The sequence below is a fragment of the Aspergillus foveolatus genome, assembly GCF_047715535.1.
Source record: "Aspergillus foveolatus strain CBS 279.81 unplaced genomic scaffold BDW70scaffold_48, whole genome shotgun sequence".
Taxonomy (NCBI): Eukaryota; Fungi; Ascomycota; class Eurotiomycetes; order Eurotiales; family Aspergillaceae; genus Aspergillus; species Aspergillus foveolatus.
This window is the reverse complement of record NW_027396112.1, coordinates 102,392-125,670: the sequence shown is the minus strand read 5'-3', so window position 1 is coordinate 125,670 and position 23,279 is coordinate 102,392. Positions and strand designations below refer to the sequence as shown.

The 23,279-nt window shown below is 52.4% G+C and overlaps 5 protein-coding genes and 1 non-coding gene across 6 annotated transcripts; 4 read left to right on the top strand and 2 right to left on the bottom strand.

Annotated features, from left to right (window-relative positions):
- Window positions 1-636: 636 nt before the first annotated feature.
- Window positions 637-4,370, bottom strand: BDW70DRAFT_169990 (uncharacterized protein; the record flags this gene model as incomplete). The annotated part of the gene is made up of 16 exons (XM_073742821.1): window positions 637-1,594; window positions 1,657-1,720; window positions 1,771-1,805; window positions 1,862-1,937; window positions 2,175-2,203; window positions 2,311-2,325; window positions 2,399-2,417; window positions 2,475-2,559; window positions 2,616-2,664; window positions 2,719-2,739; window positions 2,794-2,836; window positions 2,897-2,984; window positions 3,131-3,411; window positions 3,470-4,018; window positions 4,073-4,207; window positions 4,261-4,370. The coding sequence occupies 16 exons, from the start codon at window positions 4,368-4,370 to the stop codon at window positions 1,157-1,159; spliced, it is 2,037 nt and encodes a 678-aa protein (XP_073593504.1). The 3' UTR covers window positions 637-1,156.
- Window positions 4,371-4,980: 610 nt separating this feature from the next.
- On the top strand, window positions 4,981-10,063 carry BDW70DRAFT_141249 (ubiquitin-binding serine/threonine protein kinase VPS15). Its single transcript, XM_073737742.1, has 3 exons — window positions 4,981-5,312; window positions 5,364-5,484; window positions 5,535-10,063. The coding sequence occupies exons 1-3, from the start codon at window positions 5,099-5,101 to the stop codon at window positions 9,994-9,996; spliced, it is 4,797 nt and encodes a 1,598-aa protein (XP_073593503.1). The 5' UTR covers window positions 4,981-5,098; the 3' UTR covers window positions 9,997-10,063.
- A 118-nt stretch (window positions 10,064-10,181) lies between these two features.
- Window positions 10,182-10,253, top strand: BDW70DRAFT_t145. The gene has a single exon. It is a non-coding gene; the product is annotated as a tRNA-Ala (tRNA).
- Window positions 10,254-13,454: 3,201 nt separating this feature from the next.
- Window positions 13,455-17,315, top strand: BDW70DRAFT_141247 (DENN (AEX-3) domain protein). Its single transcript, XM_073737741.1, has 3 exons — window positions 13,455-14,305; window positions 14,361-15,380; window positions 15,428-17,315. Exons 1-3 carry the CDS (start codon window positions 13,931-13,933, stop codon window positions 16,739-16,741), a joined length of 2,709 nt encoding a protein of 902 aa, XP_073593502.1. The 5' UTR covers window positions 13,455-13,930; the 3' UTR covers window positions 16,742-17,315.
- Window positions 17,316-17,362: 47 nt separating this feature from the next.
- BDW70DRAFT_169988 (SDR family NAD(P)-dependent oxidoreductase) lies at window positions 17,363-18,580 on the bottom strand (the record flags this gene model as incomplete). Its single annotated transcript, XM_073742820.1, has 3 exons — window positions 18,316-18,580; window positions 18,203-18,234; window positions 17,363-18,150 (listed from the first exon to the last, which is right to left on the bottom strand). Exons 1-3 carry the CDS (start codon window positions 18,438-18,440, stop codon window positions 17,363-17,365), a joined length of 945 nt encoding a protein of 314 aa, XP_073593501.1. The 5' UTR covers window positions 18,441-18,580.
- Window positions 18,581-19,017: 437 nt separating this feature from the next.
- BDW70DRAFT_141244 (TBC domain-containing protein) lies at window positions 19,018-23,115 on the top strand. The gene has a single exon (XM_073737740.1). The coding sequence runs from the start codon at window positions 19,531-19,533 to the stop codon at window positions 22,759-22,761; it is 3,231 nt and encodes a 1,076-aa protein (XP_073593500.1). The 5' UTR covers window positions 19,018-19,530; the 3' UTR covers window positions 22,762-23,115.
- The last annotated feature ends 164 nt before the right edge of the window (window positions 23,116-23,279 follow it).

Below are 23,279 nucleotides of genomic sequence, written 5' to 3'. Positions count from 1 at the left end.
GCTGCAATCAATTCTGCAATCCGGACGGAGATAGGCGCGGCATGCTCGAGAAGCGTGCACAGAAAATTAGCGCCGAAATAATGTGATCCGGTCCAAAAAGCCATCCATGCGTGCTGGATCCGGCAGGAGGGCTGCATAGGCTGATGGAATGACTGGAGAAGCGGTCACTCTCGCCAAATGGTTTTGTTCGGACCGACAGGGCTCACACCCTTGATGGAGGGGGAAGAGACAAGAGAGATGGGCGCTTCCACCTGGTCTGGCGAGGGGACGAGGATCATTCAGGGATCTTGGTCAGGGCGAGGTGAAAGAGACCCAGTCAGGTTCACGGAGGGGGGAGTCGCAAGTTTCGAGTCTCGAATCATGCTACGGAAGGCCGGACAGCAACAGTGGCCGCAGGAAGATTGCTCCAAGGCGCCTGGCATTTCCGATCGTCGCTCTTCGGCGGAACAGCGCAGAGATTTGTTTCTTTCTTTTCGTTGAAAAGGGCATAGTGAGGTCCCGACAGTCTGGTAACCTAGCTTGGCAAAAGTGCAGTGCGCGTCGCTGGTATGATTGGTAAACACAGCCGCACCGTCGAAAGAGGAGACTGGAGCTAAGCAGAAAAGGAAGTTGGCGGAGGGCAAGACATTATTGATCTGTCAAGTCGGGACCCGACGAGGTGACGATAGTGGTTGTTGTTGGTGAGGTTGCGAGAAGCCGAGGCAGGAAGTCCAGGTCAGGGGGAGAAGGGAAGAGGGATCCAGATGCGAAGCGCCAGGACGACACCTGATCGTCATACAATCTTATTTGTCTTATGGTTACCGCTAGCCCAAGCAAAGGTTTATTGTCGATTATTCTTCTTATTTCTTCAGTTGGTTGCTTCGCTGCTGTTATTGGTCTAGTCTCAACACACTGCAGAATGCATCACAAGGCATCCTGCCTCAGCCAATCACCAGCTGGCTTTAGACGTTCCTTGTCTGTGTCTTGACGACGTTGGGGAACTAGGGTTCAACGAGGATGTCGCTTTTTGATCCCACTTCTCCATTCATCGAATCACCCTGGAAGTAGATTGCTTTGTCGGGAACAGTACATGCAGCAGCAGTGTAGGAACCCCTACGGTATCTGGATTTCGTATGTGGTACTCTCATTGACGGCTCAGTGTGAGCGGCCTTTAGGGTTACTGCCGGCGACGATGATGGACGCCTAAAGCAGCGGCAACACGCCCCATCTGAGCACGCAGCCTTTCCATCTCGTCAAGCATGTCTGCTACTTCTTCTTCCTGTCCCGGTCGCTGCTCATGTTGTGAGTGCCTTCTCGTCCTGAGAGAAGCGCGGGAATGAAAGTCTAGCCCAGAAGTCAAAGCCACAACGTGATGGCTATACGGGCCAGAGCGAGCCTGTATCGTGGAGGTAGGACGACTCAACCTCTTGGGCGTCATTCTTGCTGAAGCAAGGCTGTCCCTCCTTGACAGAAAACGGCGACTGGACTCATAAGCCCAAAGCAGTGCAACACACGGTAGGTGAGTCGCTCTAAGAAGAATGATGCGCACTCGCCGGATCTCCGCTGCAGGTAGGAAAAGTCTCATTGGGCGAATGCAGAGGAGTGGAATGAGGTTCTGTAGAATTAGGTGCCTTCTGTTAGCGGTTAACGCCTGCAGTCAGGATGGTATGAACTCACCAACGGAGGCATGAAGTATGTTAGTCTCCTGGAAGTGCTGCTTTCTAGAACGTAGATGGCCAGCCTATTGAATTAGTCGCTGTGATAAACTTCCAACGCAATTTTATCACTAACTGGAAGAGATATTCTTCTCGGGCATGCGACATAACCTAAAAGGAAGTCGATCAGCGCCGCAAAGAAGCCCGGTTCAGCAAGGGAGACCTACACCCTCCATGCTCATGCTCATGAGACTGACTAGTGAGGAGATCAATAACAAACTTGTTACCGAGACAAAAACGAGCCTAGAACATGACCGTGTCAGCCGGCGATCAAGGGGTGTGGGGCCTTGCGGCCCGCGTCCGCGACAATTCTGGTGGGACAGTCGGAACACTCAAAGTGCACCGCCATGTTGGCTTTAGCGCCTGAAAAGAATAGCAGGAATCGAGTGACCGCGTGGGAAACCAAAAATATGACAGAAAGCATGCGAGGGGTTCGTGGGAGGCGTCCTGTGGCGCAGCAACTACAGTTGGAGGACTTACATCAACCCGCATCCAAAGACTGGGGAGATCTAAGGATTTAGCGCGTCAGTTATCTTAACACGAGAGCCAACCATTTTGGTAAAAGACTTGTCCCAAAAGTCGACAGTTTCTAAGCGCAGGATAGTCTTGCACTCACATCATAGCATATGTCCTGTGAGCCAATCAATTCAGCCACGTCAGTAAATGCATCTCGGCCCCTCTGTTCGAAGACGGAGTTGACGCACAAAACCCAGGTAGTTCGATCTGCCTCGCACGGCTAATTAGCGAAGCGGTCAAAGACAGAGAGTTCTCACCGCATACCCAAAGAACACATAGACTAAAATCCAGGACATATTCTTGGACGAAAGTCGGTCACGGGCGAGCATCGTGAAAGTCGTCAGGAACCCTATAAGGTGCAATGTCTTGGCATCAACCGCTTGGCATGCGTAACGATCCACTTACCCAGGTACAGGATGATAATCACAGGAACAAATCGAAAGAAGGCTTTGGTCTAAAACAGGTAAAATCAGCCTTACTGCGTTGGCGCCAGGGGAGGGTATGGTACCATCTCCTTGAGAACGGGAATCTATTGCAAGTCTGTCAGTTCGTTGCAAGGCTTTTTCAAGCAGAATAAACATACTAAGCTTCCAAAGTAGGGATTCAAGCTGACGAGGGAAAATATCCTGTTCCAGATTGTTATTTTTCTGGTTTCGATACCAAAGATGCTCTGGTGCGTGACATGCCTTGGTACGAGAAACAGTGCCTCCAACGAAAGTATGTCGAACGATAGGTCCGTGATATATTCGTCCTTTTCACCTAAGCCGATGATCCCTGGGCAGGTCTTCAGTAAAGAATCCATAGAGCAGGCACAAAGAGTGCATGAAGCTGCAATGCGAGGCATTTGGGTGCGGAGCTGATTGAGTGCGATCGGTATCGTTTGGCACTTTGAGCAGTCTCAAATGAAATAAGGAACTTACTTGTCACGACAAATACAAGTCCAGTCCCAATTATACACAGATCCCAGAGATTCCAGAAGGTCATCTGGTAGAAAAGCATGCCAGAGTCTACGAGGCCGCTCAGCTCGTCATAAGCAAAAGCTGCAATCCAGACGTATAATATGGCTTCAAAGTTCCCAACTCTCGTTGGGTTTCGTTCCAGCAAGACTGCATAGTAGAGAAGGAGGAAAGAGACAAAGAACACAGCCTCGAAAGCCTTCCGATACACAGGAACACGAAGCCGAGAATAAGGATCAGCCGTCCTGTTGTACTCGTGAGTACTCTGAGGCTTGAATTTTCAGACAAGAATGAGGAGCCTACCTTTTATTGAAACGCTGAGGTTTCTTGGTGGAGTGGACACTCAGCGAGTCCCAAAAGACTATTTCTCCGTTCCAAATGTCATTCACCACTTTCTGCACCACTTTTTGGCTAAGAAACTTCTTTGCGTGGGCAATCGTAGCAATCTCGAGCGCATTCAGGCCAAGGAACATGGAGAAACCATCTCCATCCGCATCAGGGAAGTAGTTGTTAGACTCCGGATGTTCGCTACCAAAATAACCCTCGTGTTGTCTGTTCCTCTCTAAAAGCTGTGATCGAGTAGTGGAGCTGGACAGCAACGGAGTATGCTCATCTCCGGGCAAATTATTCTCAGCCATGCAAGTTGCACGGCCGGCTATACCAGCCTCGGCAGAGTCGATACTGCTTGTGTATTGGGTTGGGGGTTTAAGCTCCTCAAGGAGATACTCGATCAACTCGCGTTCATTGAGATGGCAGAGAAACTGCCAAGCCACATACTCGCACGCATATCCTCTCGTTTCGTTTTGGCCATCGTCGTGCTCAGCAACTTTGTCGAACTTCCACTTGAGGATCCTGTATCACAAATTCAGAAATACAGTCAAGGTGGAACGGCATGTCCCAACTTACATCAAGGCAGGCACAATACGAGGATTGTGAGAATCCTCTGCCAATGAATTTACCAGTGCTCGCAGACGTGGGTCTGGAGCCAGTTTGATCTCCTCGAATTTATACCACACCTCTGATATAGACGATACCATGAAACTGGCCGAAGCGAGTTAGCTCAGCACGGGCACAGCGGTCCTACATCATGTTACCTATGCAACTTCTGAACCACATCGACGAGCGGCTCGTCGTCGTCAATGATCGGAATTTCAACACGGTCATTTATCGACGGAGCTAGCGAAGCCATGGACTCATGCAACATTATGGGAGACGGAGGTCTACCCCGAGAGAAATTATCCAACTCTCCGCCGGCTCAGGAGTTTACCACAAGCTGGGAATAGGTTTTGGCTTCTAGTACTGTATACTGAATGGCGATAGCTCGATCGGCCCTCTTTGACAGTCGAGAGAACAGAAGTCTCTGTCTTGTTGAGAACAGTGCCTACAATTACGGTCTGGCAGCTGATTAGATGCTATAGGCAGGCTTAAAAGGACTCGGGGCCAGGAATGCGCACCTGGGCGCAGGTACGGACAGCAGTGACCTAGCGATTTTGAAGCTGCTTATTGGTTGAGATGATTCAACCTTCGTGCAAGAAGGTAAGCCGTCTATGAGTCAGGAAAAGAAAGAGATATAGTCGCAACCAAAAAGCTCTGCACATCAATTTTGCCAAATACACTTCATAAAAAGCACCAAGACATTAAGCGAAGAGAAACACTAAAGGTGGTTGTGCACTACCTAGAATATTGAATGGATGATGGCCAGAGATAAGCTGGCCTTCACCGCCTTTCTGCCATGTGATGTCGCGGCCGCCCGTCCCTGGACCCTCTTAGGTGCCGTACGCGTCCTCTGTCCTCCAATTGTGATCTCTGATCGTACAGGTCAGGTCTCGACGGAGATAGTTCGTGGGATAATCATCTGGGCTTCCATTAGATGCTTCCTAAACATGACCGTTTTATGAACCTATTTTTATGAAATGAAGACGCCGCGACACTATGGGTCAAGGCTACTCCCTCACGACCCTCTCTGCGGGTTCGGCGGGGATCGATATTCCCGAGCTGTCCGACCTGACATATGAGAAATCTATGGGCGGCGGCCGGTTCATGAAGAGCATCCGAGCAAGGCAAAAGAATGGCTTAGTCTTTGTAAAGGTAATCATGAAGCCTTACCCGAGTATGAAGCTTGAGCCATATGTCAGAGCTATCATCCGTATGTCTCAGCTGTCTATTCGTCCAATACCGAAGCTCTAATACTCTACAGGGGAACGCAAGCTCTTATCAGATATTCCAAATGCGTTGGCGTATCAGAGAATACTCGAAACGAGTACTGGGGGTTACCTCGTTCGTCAGTACATCCACAGCTCGCTCTATGATCGCATGAGGTATGGAATTGCTGCACTATTTTAGGATATACAATGGCTAACTCGCATAGTACTCGGCCTTTTCCAGAGGACATCGAGAAGAAATGGATTGCTTTCCAACTCCTCTGTGCTCTCCGGGATTGCCATGCAGTCGATGTCTTCCACGGTGATATCAAGACAGAAAATGTCTTGGTCACGGCCTGGAACTGGGTGTACCTCTCAGATTTCTCCTCTTCTTTCAAACCTACCTTTCTCCCGGAGGACAACCCTGCCGACTTTTCCTTCTACTTTGACACTTCCGGACGTCGAACTTGCTACCTGGCTCCGGAACGGTTCCTTGTCGCCGATGAGGAACCAGGGAGTAGGAATGTGAACTGGGCCATGGACATATTCAGCGCTGGCTGTGTCATTGCCGAGTTATTCTTGGAGTCGCCAATCTTCACACTGAGTCAAATCTACAAGTACAGAAAAGGTGAATACAGTCCCGAGCATAGCCAGCTAGCCAAGATTGAAGATCCCGAAATACGCGCTCTGATCCTCCATATGATCCAACTCGACCCTGAATCCAGATACTCGGCAGAGGAATATTTGAACTTCTGGAAGATCAAGGCCTTCCCCGAATATTTTTACAGTTTTCTACACCAATACATGTCCCTCATGACCGACCCATCTGGTAGGACACAAGTTGAGGCTGGGTCAGCAAATCGGGGAGAAGCCGATGACAGGATTGAGCGGGTTTATCTGGACTTTGACAAGATATCCTCTCTTCTAGGTGCGCATCTTGAGCCCAGCAAAAACGGGTCCTTGAGCACAACTTCTAAGCTTACAAGCGGTACCTTCCCTGTGGAGCTTGACCTGCCGCGTTACAAATACTCGGATCGAACGCCAACTGATGATGGGGTGCTGATCTTCCTGACGCTCGTTGTATCCAGTCTCCGCAGCACTTCCAAATCATCAGCGCGAACCAAAGCTTGTGATATCCTTCTTGCATTCGCAGAGAGGCTATCCGACGAAGCTAAGTTAGACCGCATTCTCCCGTACATCATGATCCTTCTCAACGACCGAACGGACTCTGTGAAGATCGCGGCGATACGCTCTCTTGCACGGCTTTTGGAGATGGTCCAAGCTGTCTCGCCCGTCAATGCATATCTTTTCTCCGAATATATCTTTCCGAGATTACAACCGTTTGTTCCGAACGCAAACTCACAACCCAGTCCGTCTGTGCGTGCCGCGTATGCCTCGTGTATTGCATCCCTCGCGCATTCTTCGCTCCGGTTCCTGGATATGATCCAAGCATTACGCTCGGACACGCGCCTGCCGGCACTAATACCAGCTGGCTCTGAGCCGAGATGGACTGAGGATTCCACATACCATAATCTGTATGACGTAGCAAGGATAGATCTCCTTGACTACTTTGAAGCTCACACCAAAGCCTTGTTGACGGATACCGATACTGCTGTCCGCCGCGCGTTTCTGGGATCTGTTCCCAGTCTATGCGTGTTTTTCGGCACCATGAAGACAAACGAAGTAATCCTAAGCCATCTCAATACATATCTGAATGATCGGGATTGGATTCTCAAATGTGCGTTCTTCGAGGCTGTCGTGGGCGTTGCTGTCTATGTTGGCAGCACCAGCCTGGAGCAGTATATTCTACCTCTAATGGTTCAGTCAATGACAGATCCAGAGGAGTTTGTTGTTGAACGAGTCCTTCGCTCGCTTGCGGCCATGGCGGATCTTGGTCTTTTCCAGAGATCCACCACATGGGATCTTCTACATGCCACTGTGCGTTTCTTAGTACATCCAAACGCCTGGATCCGAGAAGCTGCTGTCAGCCTGGTTGTCAATTCAACCAAATTTCTGTCCACGGCCGATAAGTATTCCATTCTCACCCCCCTCGTTCGCCCGTTCTTAAAGGTGAGTATCGTGGACTTCTCCGAAGGAGACATACTCGATGCTCTGAAAACTCCACTCCCTAAGGCCTTGTATGAGCAGGCGTTTGTGTGGGCATCGCAAGCTGAAAAGGGACTTTTTTGGAAGTCTGTCGGTCGAGATGGTGCTTCTCTGGGTAGCGCTGATGCCGCCTTTCAGAAGAGGGGTTCGAAGGCCTTCTCCCTAACCGCGCAACCTAAAAATGATGAGGACGAGCAATGGATCGCGAAGTTGAGAGCGTTGGGAATGACCACTGAGGACGAGTCTAAACTGCTCGCCTTGCGGGAACACATTTGGAGGGTCTCCATGCGTCAGACCAAGGATCACGAGAGCGCAGGGGTTTCGCTAAATAACGTGGTTGCCTTGATCGATTATGGAGTTACACCCCAAACAGTGTTCTTTGACAAAAGCCAAAACGTCAAGGCGCGAAGAAATCACGAGAATCCTGTGGGGAGGCCGCAATCGGCCCGAGCCGAGGATAGTAAGACACATACTATCGCCGACGCACTGCTTGATGCCTCAACCACAATCGACAATACTACGAGCTCGCGACGGCGACATGCACGCTCCAAAAGTCAGGCTCAGCAGGAAATTGAAGCCGCTATCTCTACTCCACGGCCGAACGCTATTGAGGTACTTCGTGCAGAAGAGTCTCCCACATCTTCCCCTATCGCGTCGTCGCCGAGTGCAGCGGCGGGATCTCGCCCAATGTCGCCCCCTAGCTCTGATGCTGAGCGCAGGCTACCAGAAGGTAGACGGAGCCCTGGTCAAGAGAGCTCGTCAACGGAGACGGACAATCTTAGTCTGAGGAGATTGAAAGCTGGGATGCAGAAAAAATCTAGTGCTATAAGTTTGCTCAATCGCAGGGATACCGCAAAGGCATACGCAGAAACAGGGACCAATTCAGCGAATGCCTTTGGTAAGATCGGCGTTCCAGCCCAGAGGGATGCTATATCGCCTGCTCCTCGTGAAAGGAAACCTGTGGACCTACAGACCCATCAGTACCGGGCCAACCACTCGTACGCAGGGAACGATCCGATGATTCTCAGGCTTTTAGACTCTGTATTTGCGGAGAACTATCCCACAGATTTCTTTGATCTTGGTCCCTATGTCAAAGAGTTGGATACTCGACGGCCGATTATGAAAGCGGACGGCGATGTGAGCAAAGTCTGGAAACCAACAGGGACGCTGGTGACGCTCTTCGGAGAGCATAGTGGACCTGTGAACCGAGTAGTCGTCGCTCCAGATCACTCGTTCTTCATCACTGGCTCCGACGATGGCACTGTCAAAGTATGGGACACCACACGCTTGGAGAAAAACCTCACACCTCGGTCGCGCCAAACGTACCGTCACTCTAGCGACGCCAAGGTGAGAGCGCTAACTTTCGTTGAGAATACACATACATTCGTCAGCGGTGCCACTGATGGCAGTATCCATGCTGTCAAAGTTGGATACCACAATTCCAACGGCACAGTGCGTTATGGGAAGCTACAGCTTGTGCGCGAGTACCAGTTATCCACTACAGATGATGCGTCGCCTGAGTACGCAGTCTGGATGGAACACTTTCGCACGGACGCACAGTCAACGCTGCTCGTTGCAACGAGCATGTGCCGAATCATCGCTCTAGACATGAAAACCATGCGACCAGTATACACCTTGCAAAACCCGACCCACCACGGAACCCCTACTTCTTTCTGCTGCGACCGTAAACACAATTGGCTCCTCGTCGGTACGACACACGGAATCCTTAACCTGTGGGATCTCCGGTTCCAGGTGCGGCTTAAGGCCTGGGGCTTGTCGGGCTCAGGCCCTATTCACAGGCTGCAGCTCCATCCGACCAAAGGCCATGGCCGGTGGGTGTGCGTCTCCGCAAGTGGCAGCCATGGAAACGAGATCATTGTCTGGGACATAGAGAAGACCAAGTGTCGTGAAGTGTACCGGGCTGATTCACCCGCACTAGGACACAACCACCTAAACCAGGCAAAGGACGTTTCAGACAACGAAATTGCCAGGCGGTCCCAACCAAATCTCAAAGACTACGAAGCCTGGCACGTCGAAGGAGACCGCCCAGAAGGCATGCTCAGTCGCTTCGGAACAGGAACAGTCGAACCACCATCCGGTCCATCCTCAACGGGTACCTCATCCGGAACCGGAATCAGCACCTTCATCGGCGGATTTGATTGCCCTGAAGATGGGAGAGATAACAGCACCCGCGTCGGCTTCATCATCTCCGGCGGCTGCGACCGCAAAATCCGATTCTGGGATCTGCATCGCCCAGATCAGTCTTGTATTATCAGCGGACTGGATCCCATCTCCGATGGAACAGTTACAGGGTCCCCGCGGTACGTGGTATCCTCGCCCACGCAATCTCTGACCGTCGCCATCGAGCACCTACCCAACCCCGCTGCCAACGCGGGTGGTGCAAAAGGGAGCGGCAAGAGGAGCGGCGGAGGACGGCTACCAAGGAGCACGGTGATAAGCCTCCAGCAGCAGCAGCTCTTGAAGAGCCATCTAGATTTTATCCAGGATGTTGCAGTGCTAAGGGTACCGTATGGGATGATTATAAGCGTGGATCGGGCTGGGATGGTGTATGTTTTTCAGTAGCTAAACTGTCTACTGTTCACGAATCTGTACGATATGATGAAATATATGTTGCTTATACTCTTATCTACTTGCCGAGAAGATCACAACGTACTTTTAAGTGGCTTTGGGGAGACCAGAGCGCTCATCACTTTTCTGTTATGTCAAAGAAGGGTATATACTGTAAGCCAAAAGCTTACTAACAACTTGGGCCTGTGGTCTAGGGGTATGACGCCTCATTTGCATTGAGGAAATCCCGGGTTCAATTCCCGGCGGGTCCAGCTTTCTTTTTTCATTCTTTCTTTTATTTGAGTTCGCCATCCCAAGGTTAGGATCTGTTATTTTTTTTTCTTAGCCTTACACTGGAGATCTACCAAATTAGCAGTTTCTACCTACATTAAAAACGGCGATGTACCCCGCTCATTCCCATCTGTTCAATTCCGCGCCAGAAGCGTCCCTGAACGCGGAGAAAACAACATAGCTCCCCCGCTCAAGCACTCTCCGTGAGGCTTCATTGAAACGAGAGCCGCCAGATAAGACGAGTCCACCCGATCCGTCCTCTGTCTCGCGTGGGACAAGAGATTATTGTGCTACAGTTGAAGTTTCATCGGGCGCGCATGCACATTGCATAATATAGATCCAACGTTGAATATGATCTGTCCGTTTTAGCGTCCGAGAATAAAGCTAAGCGATGATTTCTCCATTGGCATTCGCCGTTGAAATCCCTGCGTAAATACAAGTGCAGGTGATGAATCATAAATGCTGCATGGGATTTCAGTGGAGTGTGGGACACAATTCGGTGAGGTTGACCGTTCTATTTTGATTTCTCTCTGTCGCGGTAGACCACGGTGCATACGAGGATACCGAGGGTTCTGTCCGTGGGTAGATAGTACCATTAAGTTCCTACTTTGCCGCAATCGTGGTATCACAGGACTCAAGGAGAGTATTGATAAGACACAGTATATTTTAGAGGTGGGTAAGTACTACGGTCCAAAGTAGATGGTCTAGGTGGGTGGTTGCTGGACGAGGGTCACGCAAATATATATCTAGCGCAACAACTTATGGCGTTCGGCAAGTCAGAACACGCAATAGATCCTCCCCCAAGGACAAACCCATAGCTTGACCGGACGCATTCAGATGGGACAATACAATGCGCGAAACTTGCTCTGAAATCGTGGGTAGTTCTAAGAGTGCCTTGCCTGGATCTACGCCCATATCTCCCATGATGTCTGCACTACCTGTCTGCACCACCGAGAAAAATGCTAGATTCGCTATTCCATACTTCTGTCCCAATTCCAGTGGTTTTTTTATGCAAACAAGGCGCAGCCGCGCAAGGACAATTGAGCGGTATCCAATGCGCTCGGCTCAATACGGACGCCCATCCGCAAGACTGACCATTCAATCTACCGATACCCACAGCGGCAGCTACACCAGACGTTCCCACTTTACGTACAGATGAAGGACCAAAGTGCGGGACGTGTTAAACCTACGACGGTGCCATCCAGCAGGATTCCCAGGCTTGGGCTTCGTTTGGGCTCGTGCTGACGTCGGAGATCATGATGGCGTCAATCGAAGACAGGATGACCGGAAGTGCAGGTGGAGCAGCGGCCCTGTGCCTCGATATTGATCAGTGATACCTAGGTCGATGCTGTCGGCGACTCGGGCAGCATGGGAGGTCGCCGTTTGATACTGGCTGCAGAACTGTCCGGGGCACCGAGCCTACGTGACACAGATTGGGGCTTGCGAACAAAAGATCTATAGTGTCGTCGCTGCTCCGTCGCTGCTTCGCCGCAAGCAGTGAAGCAGTCACGACGTTATGATTCTGACGAGTCGATCTTGCACTGCGTAGACTATGGTGACGGGCTGATGCAACAGGATTCATAGTGCAGCACAGCAGTACCCGTAATCCGTACGCGGTGGAATCAATGATTCGCCAGTACCCCTCAAATGCGAATTTGCAGCTTTCAGCATTCAGCTTGGAGCTTGGAACCTGGGGCTCTAGGCCTGGGGATGGCTCAACGCTCGAGTCAGGGCCGCAGTCGAAGCTGAAGGCTAGGAACGCGAGACCCGCAGTTTGCGGCATGAAACCAACGGAAACCAACGGGCGCGAGGGAGAAAAACAAATGCGGACAGACCACCGATCGGCGGAGAAAACAAGATGTGAACCGTCGCGGCGAGCGACTAGAGAGATTGATATTTCAATATGCACATCATTGGTACTGGGCAGCTGCGTTGGCAATCGCGGGTAAACGGAGAGATCGGTCTCGGTCTCAATGAGATTGAAAATAATGCCTTTTTTTATGTCACTGAGGCTGACTGTACATGTGCCACAAAATTGTACAACCTCCCGAAAGACTCGAGCATGGGTTTGGGGAGGATGTACGGTGTTACGCCGAAGTCGCACAGTCGCTCTGATTAAGTTTGCCAGCCTGTCGACCGCTCAAACTCTGGCGGGATGAATGATGATCATCGATGGACAGATTCAGCAAGTAATGCAAGAAATACTGGGGATTACTGAGTAACCCGACCTGGATGCCTCACAGTACACAGCAGCCAAACGCGCCCAGGTTGTCGTTTGGACTGGGATCATGGATTGCTGGCCAGGATCCTAAGCTGTGGGGGGCTCGCAGCCAAATCACAAATTCTCCGATACGCGAAGGAAACGGTCACGATAAGGTCATTGTACTGACAGCAGACAGTAGGCGGCAGACTGACAACAGAGAACAGACAGCAAGCAGCCGACAGCCGTCAGCCACACAAAACGACTGGGATAAGCTTAGATCCAGCGGTCTCGATCTATCGATTCATCGACACGACGTCGTCACCCACTCAAATGAGATGCAGAATCGTGAATCCCAGAAATATACCAGAAACATACCAGAAACAGCCTATCGAGGCCAGCCGAGTGGTAAATAGCGATCATCCCTGAGCCAGAGAACTGCTGTCCTCGGTTTCAGATCCCTCAGCCCCTGATAAGCTCGAGCTCGGTTAGCGCCTGTTAGCCTGGTTAGCCTGGTTAGCCTGCTAGCACTGAAGCCAAATTTGTCACTGCTGGAGTCCTGGCCTCCTGGCCATGGACCATGGCCGGCCATGGTCGGCCCTGCTCGGGCTCGTGGCGATCCCGCCATCGCGTGGAAGCTTCCACTACGATTCAGCGATTCCACGATTCCACAGTCTCACGGTCTCACGGTCTCAATGGATGGGCGGTCAGTAGACCGTCTCATATACATCACTTCCTGACATATTTTTGAGAGCAGGATCCACACATATCAGCTTGGCTGGGCGTTCTCTGCAGAGCTTCCCACTCGCCATGACCGCGTCCCTGACTAGGCTCTAGCAGCACTGGCGCAGGAACGACAAACGACTCCGCAGCCTAGACTGAACTCAGTAATAATGGAAATATATTATTATAATTATCATAATAAAATTCTGATATTAATATCCGCGCCCCTTAGCCCGTGGTCTAAACTCTCCAAGGACAAGATTGACTCCCTGCTTGCCGTGGTCTCCTCTTTCCCCCTGTTCTTGGTCCTGTAACTCCTGTTCCTGTTCCTGACTGCCCCCTCCCGCTTCGGCTCTTCCCTCCTCACCTCTTCCCATCACTCCTCCTTCTCTCTGTCTTCGTGAGCTTTTCCCCTTCCATCCCAAAACTCCTCAACGGCGGCTCAGAGAGGTACTGAAGCAAGGTGCATTGCTTCGATATCCGTACGACCTCTCTCGCTCGACGGTTTGTTGGACTGGAGATGCTCTTCGCTTTATAGCAATCAGACAGCCAGCCTTCATCCCGTCATTCACTCAGGCTGCACTCGTTTCCCGCCATTGTCCCTCCCTTTCTTCTTGTCTCTCGCTCTCGTTCTCCCTCAGCAGTGCTGCCCCGCCTGGCTAGATTCCTGTCAGGCGTTTCCATACTTGCGATACCACCATACAGTCATTTGCATAACCGTCTTCGCTCGCCAATATGGGTGCGTCTCTGAGAGACCACTCTTTCCGCCCGCCGACCCGCGACCGCCCATCGACGCGCGACCAAGGGGAAAATTCGCTGGTCGTTCCTAGCCGTACATCCTCGCTCCATTCTCGTATCACACAGCCGATCCCCTCTCAGTCGAATGCCAAACCGGCCCAACGCACACCGAAAACACTCACTCATGCGTATATGGTATGTGGTGTCGGCCGCGAGCCCGCCCAGTGGGTGAAGGCGCCCACGCCTTCTCAGGGAAAGATCGGTCATATGAAGGGCGCCGTCGGCCAGTTTTGGCTGCCCGAGATCCTGGGAAGCAGTCCCCGCCTGGAGCAGGACAATGAGATCGCCAAAGCTTTACATTCAGCAATGAGAGTGCGTATTGGATGATAGTCTGCATTCAGTTGGATGGACTAACCTATGTGTACAGGCCTGCTTTCCTCACGACGTGGAGATCTGCACCGGCAAGAACCAACCGCACTGTGTCCACCATGCTTTCGTCCTGCAGCAGGACTCATCACACACCCTATACGGCATTGCCCTCCGCGTCTGGTCGCGAGCCGATGAGAAGCGTGCTGAGACCATCCGCGAGCTGCGTAAGAAGACCGAGTCGGATTACTACGACAACCCTGATGAGACATATTGGATCCCATACTGTTTGAGTTTCCTTTCTCGATATCCGTTGTACGACCTGCTCGGCGACTATCTCCGTGGAATGTGGATCCACTGGAACAAGGCCACGAATCTGTTCCACGCTGAGGAGGTCTCCCGCATCCTCAGCTTCCCCGCGCCTCGCCTCAATGATCTTGTTCGGATCGACATGAAGGACTATGCGCTCTGCTACCAGTTCCCGTCCTCCCCCACGGGCTTCCAGAACTTCTCGATGTGGCCGCTGTTCACGTGTCTCTCAATCCCCAACATTGTCGGCGTAATTGAAGCCGCCGTTTCCCCGACTCGCCGTATTATCTTTGTCAGTCATTACCCGGCCATGCTCACCATTGCGGCCGAAACTATCCGCTACTGCGTTCGTATCTACGAGTGGAGCGGCTTATATGTACCTGTGGTCCATGCCCGCCATATCAAAGACCTTGTGCAGGAACCTGGACCCTACATTCTTGGTGTGACGGCCGAATGCCGAACACTTTTCAACGCGCCATCCGACGCTCTGGTGGTGGACCTGGACCGGAACTTTGTGCTCACCTCCAGCCCACCGAACATCCTGAACCCCGGCCAGCGAACTAAGTTCATCAACCGCTTGACGCAGGCGTTGAACGGCGATGTCTCCCCGTCGGGTGTTCCCAACCATCTCCGTTCCGCCTATGCCGGCGGCAAACTCATCCCAGCTGGCCAGATCATCGTCATGAGAGGTGAGGTCGAGAGCGTTGAGGAACCCAGCTGGTGGAACCAGGATGCGGTCATGGGTGTTATGGACCACGTGTGTGAGAAATTGGTTAGTACACCGTACCAGCTTCTAGTTTCTGTAAACTGACTCTTTAGGGACGCAACACCGGCATGAAAGCCATTTTCGGCGGATCGGTCAAGAAGCCTCTCATGACCAAGGTGTCAATGAGACATCTGAACGAGATTGTCCGCGAGCGTAACCAGTACTCTCGTGACGCCATGGAAGCCTGGCAAGATTTCATTAATCTCAAGGGTCGCATGGATACCGAGCTGGGCAAGGTCACCAAGCGCAACAACTTCTTGGTTGAGGAGCTGGAGACCTGGAAGCAACAATTCCTTAAGTTCCAAGCCTTTGCTGAGCAACTCACCAAGGAAACCAGTGAACTCAAGGTCAAGATCGAGAATCACAAGCGTGAGAACCGCCGCCTTTCTAGTCTCATCGATCAGCAGAAGGATGACGTCGCTCGTCTTACTCTGCGTCTCTCTGGAACTGAGAAGCAGCGCGATGATGCCCTCGAGGCGTTGGTTCTTCAGCAGGAGATCGCAGAAGAGCTGGAGCGTGAGCGCAAGCGCAACCAGAAGGAGCTTGCTGCCTTGCAGCACACCAGTGCCAGTCTTGCTCGCCAGCGTGACGATGCCCAACGAGTCGTCCTGCACCTGCGTAGCCTAATCAATGGCAAGTCTCACCATATGGAACACCTTGTCCGCTCTATCGGCAGCTCAGCGGAACTCGACGAACTAGTGGAGCAGGAAGCCGCTGAGGAGCAGGCCCAGGAGAGCGCAGAACCCGTTAAGGACAAGAACGTGAAGAAGGACGTGAAGACAAACGAATCTTCAAACGGTGTGTCGAGTATCAACCCGGACCTAGAGCAACACCTGCTGAACATTGGTCAACCAGAACGCCGTCTTGCGCGCCTCAGCGTAACTGACGTTGCCGATCGCTACTTACGCGACAAGACGGATGCCATCTCGGAAATCATCCGCAGCATCAGCGAGCAGTGTGCCGCTGCTGTCGAGGGTCTGCAGCTTGCCCAAGATGCAGAGGATGGCGATGCCGTGCCGAGCAAAGCCACTCTTGAGCCGCGCGGCATGATGACCCCTCGCGAGGGCAGTGAGATGGGTGACAGTGAGGTCAGCACCCTCCACCCGGATGGTCGGACAAGCGTTCCTCCTACGCCAGATCTTATCCACAACCGGTCAAGCACCTCAATGTCGATGATCAGCAGTTCAACATTCCCAGAAAGGTCAAGTCAGCAGTATGGACCCGGGGAGATCCCGACCCGGATCGTCGAAGACGATGACGAGCACGCCCATGAAACGGAAGGTCTCGATAACCCAAGCGAAGCTGGGACTCTCTCCAAGCATTCGAACGAGGACCTTATGCGGACAACCCCTCGCATGCTCGCGTAGAGACCTCCCGTTCACAGACGATGACGTTTGATTTCGACGACTTCGACACGACATCTGCTCCGTACACAATATTGTCAGATCTAGAGCGAGTTGTGAACAATCTTGGCGCTTTCTGTGTTTTGATCTTTCTGTTCCGTCTTGGATATTCACTCTACCACCGCCACACCTTGTCAAACTTTCTGGACGCCTTTGTTTCTTCTGGATGAGCCTTTTTCTCTCTTATTTCACTTTTCGTTGAGGGCCGTCCGGTTGACGGCCTAGCTTGATTCCCCACCCTTCGCGCCCGCTGTCGGGCGGTTTTTCTTTCATCTAGAACATAGTGTTCTAGGGCGTCTTTTGCTGCCTTTACATAGATAGCCCGCGGCCTCCACATGCCGGGCGAGCCTCTCTCTCTCACTCACTCTCTCTCTCTCCCACTATTTCCGATCAATCACCCCCGATTCCCTTTGTCGATATTCTTCGCAACGGAGCTGCTTTGAAAGTTGCCGCTGTGCTCAAGAAGCGCAGACTCTGTGTTCGCCCACCGTAGCCGGTGGATTTAGTTAATTGATACTTGTCTATAAGTAAAACATGAGATTATTCAATTTCAGCCTGAAGATGTATATACATTTGGCGTAGCAATCAAGCCAACTTTCCGGGAACCACAGGGTGACCAGCACTGAGTCCACCGCAAACCGCCCACGCCTGCCCGTTCACATAACTACTCTCATCGCTTCCCAAGAACAGCGCAACCCGTGCGATCTCATCTGCCACGGCACCGCGCTGCAGTGGATTCAATTGCCCAATCTTGCGCTCTGTCCCCCTCGCGCGCGCAGCCTCGTACATCGCAGCCGTCATCCCCGTCTCTACAACGCCGGGGCAGATCGCGTTAATCCGGATCCCCGTCCCAGCCAATTGGAAAGCCACAGTTTGTGCAATAGATACAACAGCCGCCTTGCTCGCGCTGTAATCCGTCGCCCCCGCATTCGACCTCAACCCCGCCACACTCGCTGTAGCTATAATACTGCCCCCAGGATATTTCTTCTCCGGACTAGTCTTCCTCATTGCCAGACTAGCATGCTTTGCGGCTAAAAATACACCCACTGTGTTAATCCGCAGCGTCTCCGCGAATTGCTCACCTGTCACTTCCGTGAAGGGAACATTAGAGCCTGAGATTCCAGCATTGGCGAAAAAGATGTCGAGCCGCCCGTAATTCTGGATGGCCTCGTCAATCACAGCCTTCAGTGCGGCTTCATCTGCTGCGTCAAAGGTGCGCGTGTGCACGTCGACGGACGGGTAGAGGGACTTGATTTCCCGGGCGTGGGTGGGAAGGTGTGTGCTCGTGAAGTCGCAGATATAGATGGCCTTCGCACCGTTGCGCGAAAATTGGTGCGCTGTTGCGCGCCCGATGCCCAGGGGCGAGTTTGTTCCTTTTGCTTCTTTAGTAATACTATCTTTTTCAGTGGTAAGTGGATGGAGTACCGGTTATAATGGCGACTTTGTCCTTCACTCGACTACATACATACACCTCGGTTAGTTTGACGCTCTACCATGCCCGCATGGATATAAGACGCAAGGATGAATGTGGTGCATACGGCCCAACTGAATCTCCCGCAACCTGGCGAATCTTGGGGATGTCCTCGAAAGTGCCTGCGTCGGGAATTCCTTCGATTAGTTGCTGGCTGAGCGCTTGGAGACGCTGACGAGCGGTGGTGGCCATTTTGCTTATGTTTGGGGCTAAGATGGGTTAGGAACGGAAATGAGTGTAAGAGAAAAGGAGCGATGATGGTCAGAGGGGATAAATAGGGACGACAAGCACTCCTTATAAACAGTGCGGGTGGCTTTATGGGTCGGATTCGGGTGAGGAGCTGCCTGGGGTTTGCGGAGAACCGAGGCTGATCTGATCTCTGGCTTAGCTGGGTTGGGGGCGATGAGTCAGCAGATTGATCTTTCCTCTAGCTACTCTGTACTCTGTATTCTGTATAGTAGGAGCCTGACTGGATAACCGTTGGTTAGCTGCCGTAGTAACTGTATCTGAATGGAATTCTACATCAAACAGAACTGTGATATTGAGCTATGCCCCAGCGGTGATTTGTAGGCTTTTCTGTTGTTTTTATACTGTATTATACTGTAGTGAAGGGTACCTGAGCGATGTAATCATAAAATGTACCTATTCTATTAACTGATAGCTTGCATCTCCCGGGAAATAGGATCTTGACATGCAGAAATATATAATTAGGCCTGCCCACAGATTTGTGAGATACGACAAAGAACAGGGCTGAATAGCGGCGAGGAAAGGCGGTCAGGTTAGATGCAGCCACCACGTCATGCTGCCCGCTTGTCCATGTCCAGTTCAGTCCCCATCAACAGTTCTTGTCTAGACGCAGCCATAGCCATCTCCTTCTTTCAACCCGTTCTGAACCCCTTTCACTTTCAATTCTCTTTTCTGCCCCGCTCATCAAGCATTTCTCTGTCTTTCTCTGGTTCTTGTCATTTGTCCCGCTTATGGTGTGCGCGCTAGCTTACTGGCCTTGCTGCATCTTTTGTTTCTGTCCTACCCTGCATTAGCTCTGGTCGCGGCACCGATTAAGTCCAGCCCATTCCGCGAGGGGGCCGCCCAAAGCTTCGAGTGTTTGGCCAGCCGTCGCTCATCTATATCATTAGTCCGGGTCAGGCTTTTCTTTGGCCTTCCGACTTACATAGCCCCTCCCTCTTTTATGCAAGAAAGACCCCGCCGACCGAAGCATTCATGAAGCCCGTGGCCATCCCTTCCTTCGCCAGCCCTAGCCACCGTCGCCGTCCCTTCAGCCATGGCGGAATGCGATCGTCTTCTTCGTCCCCAGCGCCGCTCCTCCTCGCAGGCCTCGTCCTCGTCGCGTCACAGCCAGAAAGCTAAGGCCATCCGAACGAAAGCCCAGAAACGCCACTCCGCGTCCAACGTGACCACATCCACGACCGCGACCGAGTCCGAAACCGATCTGACCTCCTTCCCGTCCCTGTCGCCCGACCGCTCGCCCAACGGATTCTTCGGGCAGCCCGCGTTGAACCGTGCGCTGACTAGCGCGTTACTGGACGGGGGCGAGGAGAACGAGACCGCTATGGACCGTAACCGGGACCGCAGAGCGGCGCTGGCTAAGCTGACCACTGCTGGCTCGCACAGTTCTGGCCGGGCGGCTTTGTTTGAGGATTCCGTGCCGATCCGGGATTTCCCTGGGGCACTGCATTTGGCGGACGATGCGCATATCGAGCGTTTAATTGCGAGTAATGGGGCCGTTAAGTTTGTTCGGCAGTTTGCGAGGGACCTGGCGCAGCGTGATGCGGAGATCTCTGCGTTGCGCCAACGTGCTGACGCGAGGGAGCGGGAACTCAAGAGGATGCTGCGTGAGGCGTCGGTGTCGAATAAGGATATTGAACGGCGGTTGTATGCGCTGGAAAATTCGCAGAAAAACAATGAGCAGGAGAATGATCCGGAACAGACGGTGAAAGGCTTTGGGGTCGGTGGACTCATGCAACAGGCAATGAGTGATGAAGTGGGGTCGCAGTTTCGTGACTCTGATGGCGATGACGATGATGATCTAGATACTGCCGTTCAGTCTACGATCCGAAGGCCTTTTCGGTTAGAAGGCGACGCCAAGTCGGGGACGTCTAGTGTGGGGCTTGAGATTCAGAATCGGAAACGGGGAGGCTCTCTACGCAGCTGGCAGGATTTCATCTTCGGAAGCGCCACGAACAGCCGTAAGACTAGCCGCGCCAGCAGTATCATATCTGAGCTTGGGGAGGACGAAGAGGGTGGCTCTCGACAAGTACCGACAGGGAACGTACCTAACCGACGGAAGCCGCTAGATGAACAGCTGTTCCAGCAGCCTATCGAAGGACAGCAGGCAGACAACGCCAGCACGCACTCGCGGAAATCTTCGCGATCCACCTCGTCCTGGACGATGAAGCTGTTCGCGGGTAACCAGAACCGGGATGAGAGCCCTATGGATAGGAACTGTGGGAGAACTTCTTCGACGAACAGAGAGAGGAATAGGGATCCTCCACCACCTGTCACCAAACATGGTATGACGGCTGTTGCGGCGCTCAGGAGGATAAACAGTCATACAAGCATTCAAGGGGCTCAGGGAAGGCCCAATGGTTCAGGGACGGCACCCAGGTCTGGTCAGTTCGGCCGAAGACAACCGGCTTCAAGCATCTCGCAGGGCCCAGCGGCCGATGCTTCCGCGATGACTTCCACAAATCTGGGACCTGTTGAGATGGACGCTATTCTTCCAATGGAATCTCGGCCTCCGACACTGTCGCCTCTCTACAATAACTACCTTGGTGGAGATCTTCTGACCGACCGCTTTGGTTTTATTTATGATCAGCGGCGGAAGAGACGGCAAAGAGAAGCTAGTATACTCAAGAATAGCCGATTGAGCATTGCGGGAACATTGGATGTATTACGGGATGATGCCGCCGGCCCTGATGAACCTGTGAACGGACGGGCGCCTTCGGCTGCTGGCTCTCGTCGTTCTTCCGGACCAGCTTCACCGACCGAATCGGAGGGGCCTCAGCGGTGGCAAGACTACTTGACAGTGCCGTCTGCGCCAACAGAGCTACTTTCGCATACCCCTTCTGCTGGGCCTATTATCTCCCTGACAACCGCAGGCGAGGACGCGCCTAGGAATAATGGGGTTGTTGTTGACAAGCGTGGTTCGGTGTCTGTCAACCCTAATGCTCAGCCGTCCGCATCTACGTCTACAGTTGTTGCAGACAGCCCGGAATTTGCTGGATCGTCGGCGGATGAAATAGCGGCACTCGCGTCGGGAGGGGAGCAGGAGCCTGTCAAATTGCTTCTCGAACAGCTAACAGACCTCCACGACTGGCTGCAGCGGGAAAGGACTGTCCGCTGGAACGAATTCCTCCGCAAGGTACGTGCCGAGCGCCGTAAAGAAGGAGAGGCTGCTGCTGCGGCCGCTGCAGCGTCGGACCGTTCAGTCAAGGCTGTGGATATGCCGGAAGTCTCACTAGCGGATGGCGAGATGGTTGGAATTTCTGGCCTAGGCAACAAAGGCAAGGTGGGCCGTGCGAAATGGCGGGAGTTTCGAAATCTTGTCCTCGGCGGGATTCCTGTCGCGTTGCGGTCTAAAATCTGGTCTGAGTGCAGCGGTGCTTCATCTATGCGAGTGCCCGGGTACTACGATGATCTCGTCAAAGGCATTGGCGGCAGTGAACCCGATCCTTCCGTGGTAGCTCAGATTGACATGGACATCAACCGAACCCTAACAGACAATGTCTTCTTCCGCAAGGGTCCCGGCGTCACAAAACTCAAAGAAGTCCTTCTTGCCTACTCCCGCCGTAACCCGGAGGTTGGCTACTGCCAAGGCATGAACCTCATTGCCGGCTCGCTGCTTCTCATTACGCCCACCGCAGAGGATACTTTCTGGCTGCTTGCCTCCATGATTGAAAAGATCCTTCCAAAGCACTACTATGACCATGGGCTTCTGGCGTCCCGTGCTGACCAGGTAGTTCTGCGCCAGTACATCTCGCAGGTTCTGCCAAAACTCTCCGCCCACCTGGAGAGCCTGGGTGTTGAACTTGAGGCGCTTACTTTTCAGTGGTTCCTCTCTGTATTCACGGACTGCCTCTCCGCCGAAGCGCTCTACCGCGTTTGGGACGTCGTCCTTTGTCTTGACGTTGCAAGCATCGTGAACAAGTCAGCCCCCTCTACTTCCACGCCTACTTCCAACACATCTCCATCCGCTACTCGCGAGAGCTCGAGCACACCGACACCCACACCTGCAGACATAGATCTAGGAAGCGGCAGCGGCAGCGGCAGCACATTCCTTTTCCAAGTCGCGCTCGCCCTCCTCAAACTAAACGAGCACCAACTTCTAACGACCTGCTCTACCCCCGCAGAACTCTACACGTACATCAACCACTCGATGACGAACCATGCCATTAGCATTGATGGATTAATTCAGGCGAGCGAGGCACTGAGAAACGTGGTTAGGCCGGAGGATGTTGTAGCGAGGAGAGCGGAGGCGCTGAAAGAAATGTGATTTTGCGTACCATTCACTCCCTTCTTTCCTTGTTTTGCTATTCGTTTGTTGGGCGCAGACTGCATCGCATAGCATAGCATCGCTCTTATTTTTCGTCTGTGTTTTGTTTGTAGGTTCGACGTCATTCCCATGATACCATGATACCATCTTTAGCCTGTCGTTCCTTACTTCGCTTTCTAGGGCCATAGACTGCACTGACTTTCCTTACTTGGGTGTTAGAAGATCTGTTTTGTTTCGTTTACTTGGTTTCAAAGCAATGGACAGGGCACTCATTCAATCCAGCATTGTGGCGTATTTCACTGATACGTTTGAATCTGCCAAACTCATGATCCAAACATTCTGCTCTAGAGCAAAGTCACTTTTCCACCTTTCCACTCTGGTAGTTGCATTGACAGCATAAATATATGCAATCACATGAATATAGGCAGCAGGCATTCCTCAAAGCCCCTCGATTCGCCCGATTGGCAACTGGCAACTGGCGCTGCGCAAGGCTGAAAGGATGATTCATTCACTTCAAC

Coding starts and splice junctions, on each gene's coding strand:
- BDW70DRAFT_141249 (XM_073737742.1), top strand. CDS start 5,099: ATGGGTCAAGGCTACTCCCTCACGACCCTCTCTGCGGGTTCGGCGGGG. Junction 5,313..5,363: donor ATATGTCAGAGCTATCATCC/GTATGTCTCAGC, acceptor AATACTCTACAG/GGGAACGCAAGCTCTTATCA. Junction 5,485..5,534: donor TCGCTCTATGATCGCATGAG/GTATGGAATTGC, acceptor TAACTCGCATAG/TACTCGGCCTTTTCCAGAGG.
- BDW70DRAFT_141247 (XM_073737741.1), top strand. CDS start 13,931: ATGGGTGCGTCTCTGAGAGACCACTCTTTCCGCCCGCCGACCCGCGAC. Junction 14,306..14,360: donor CTTTACATTCAGCAATGAGA/GTGCGTATTGGA, acceptor CTATGTGTACAG/GCCTGCTTTCCTCACGACGT. Junction 15,381..15,427: donor ACCACGTGTGTGAGAAATTG/GTTAGTACACCG, acceptor CTGACTCTTTAG/GGACGCAACACCGGCATGAA.
- BDW70DRAFT_141244 (XM_073737740.1), top strand. CDS start 19,531: ATGGCGGAATGCGATCGTCTTCTTCGTCCCCAGCGCCGCTCCTCCTCG.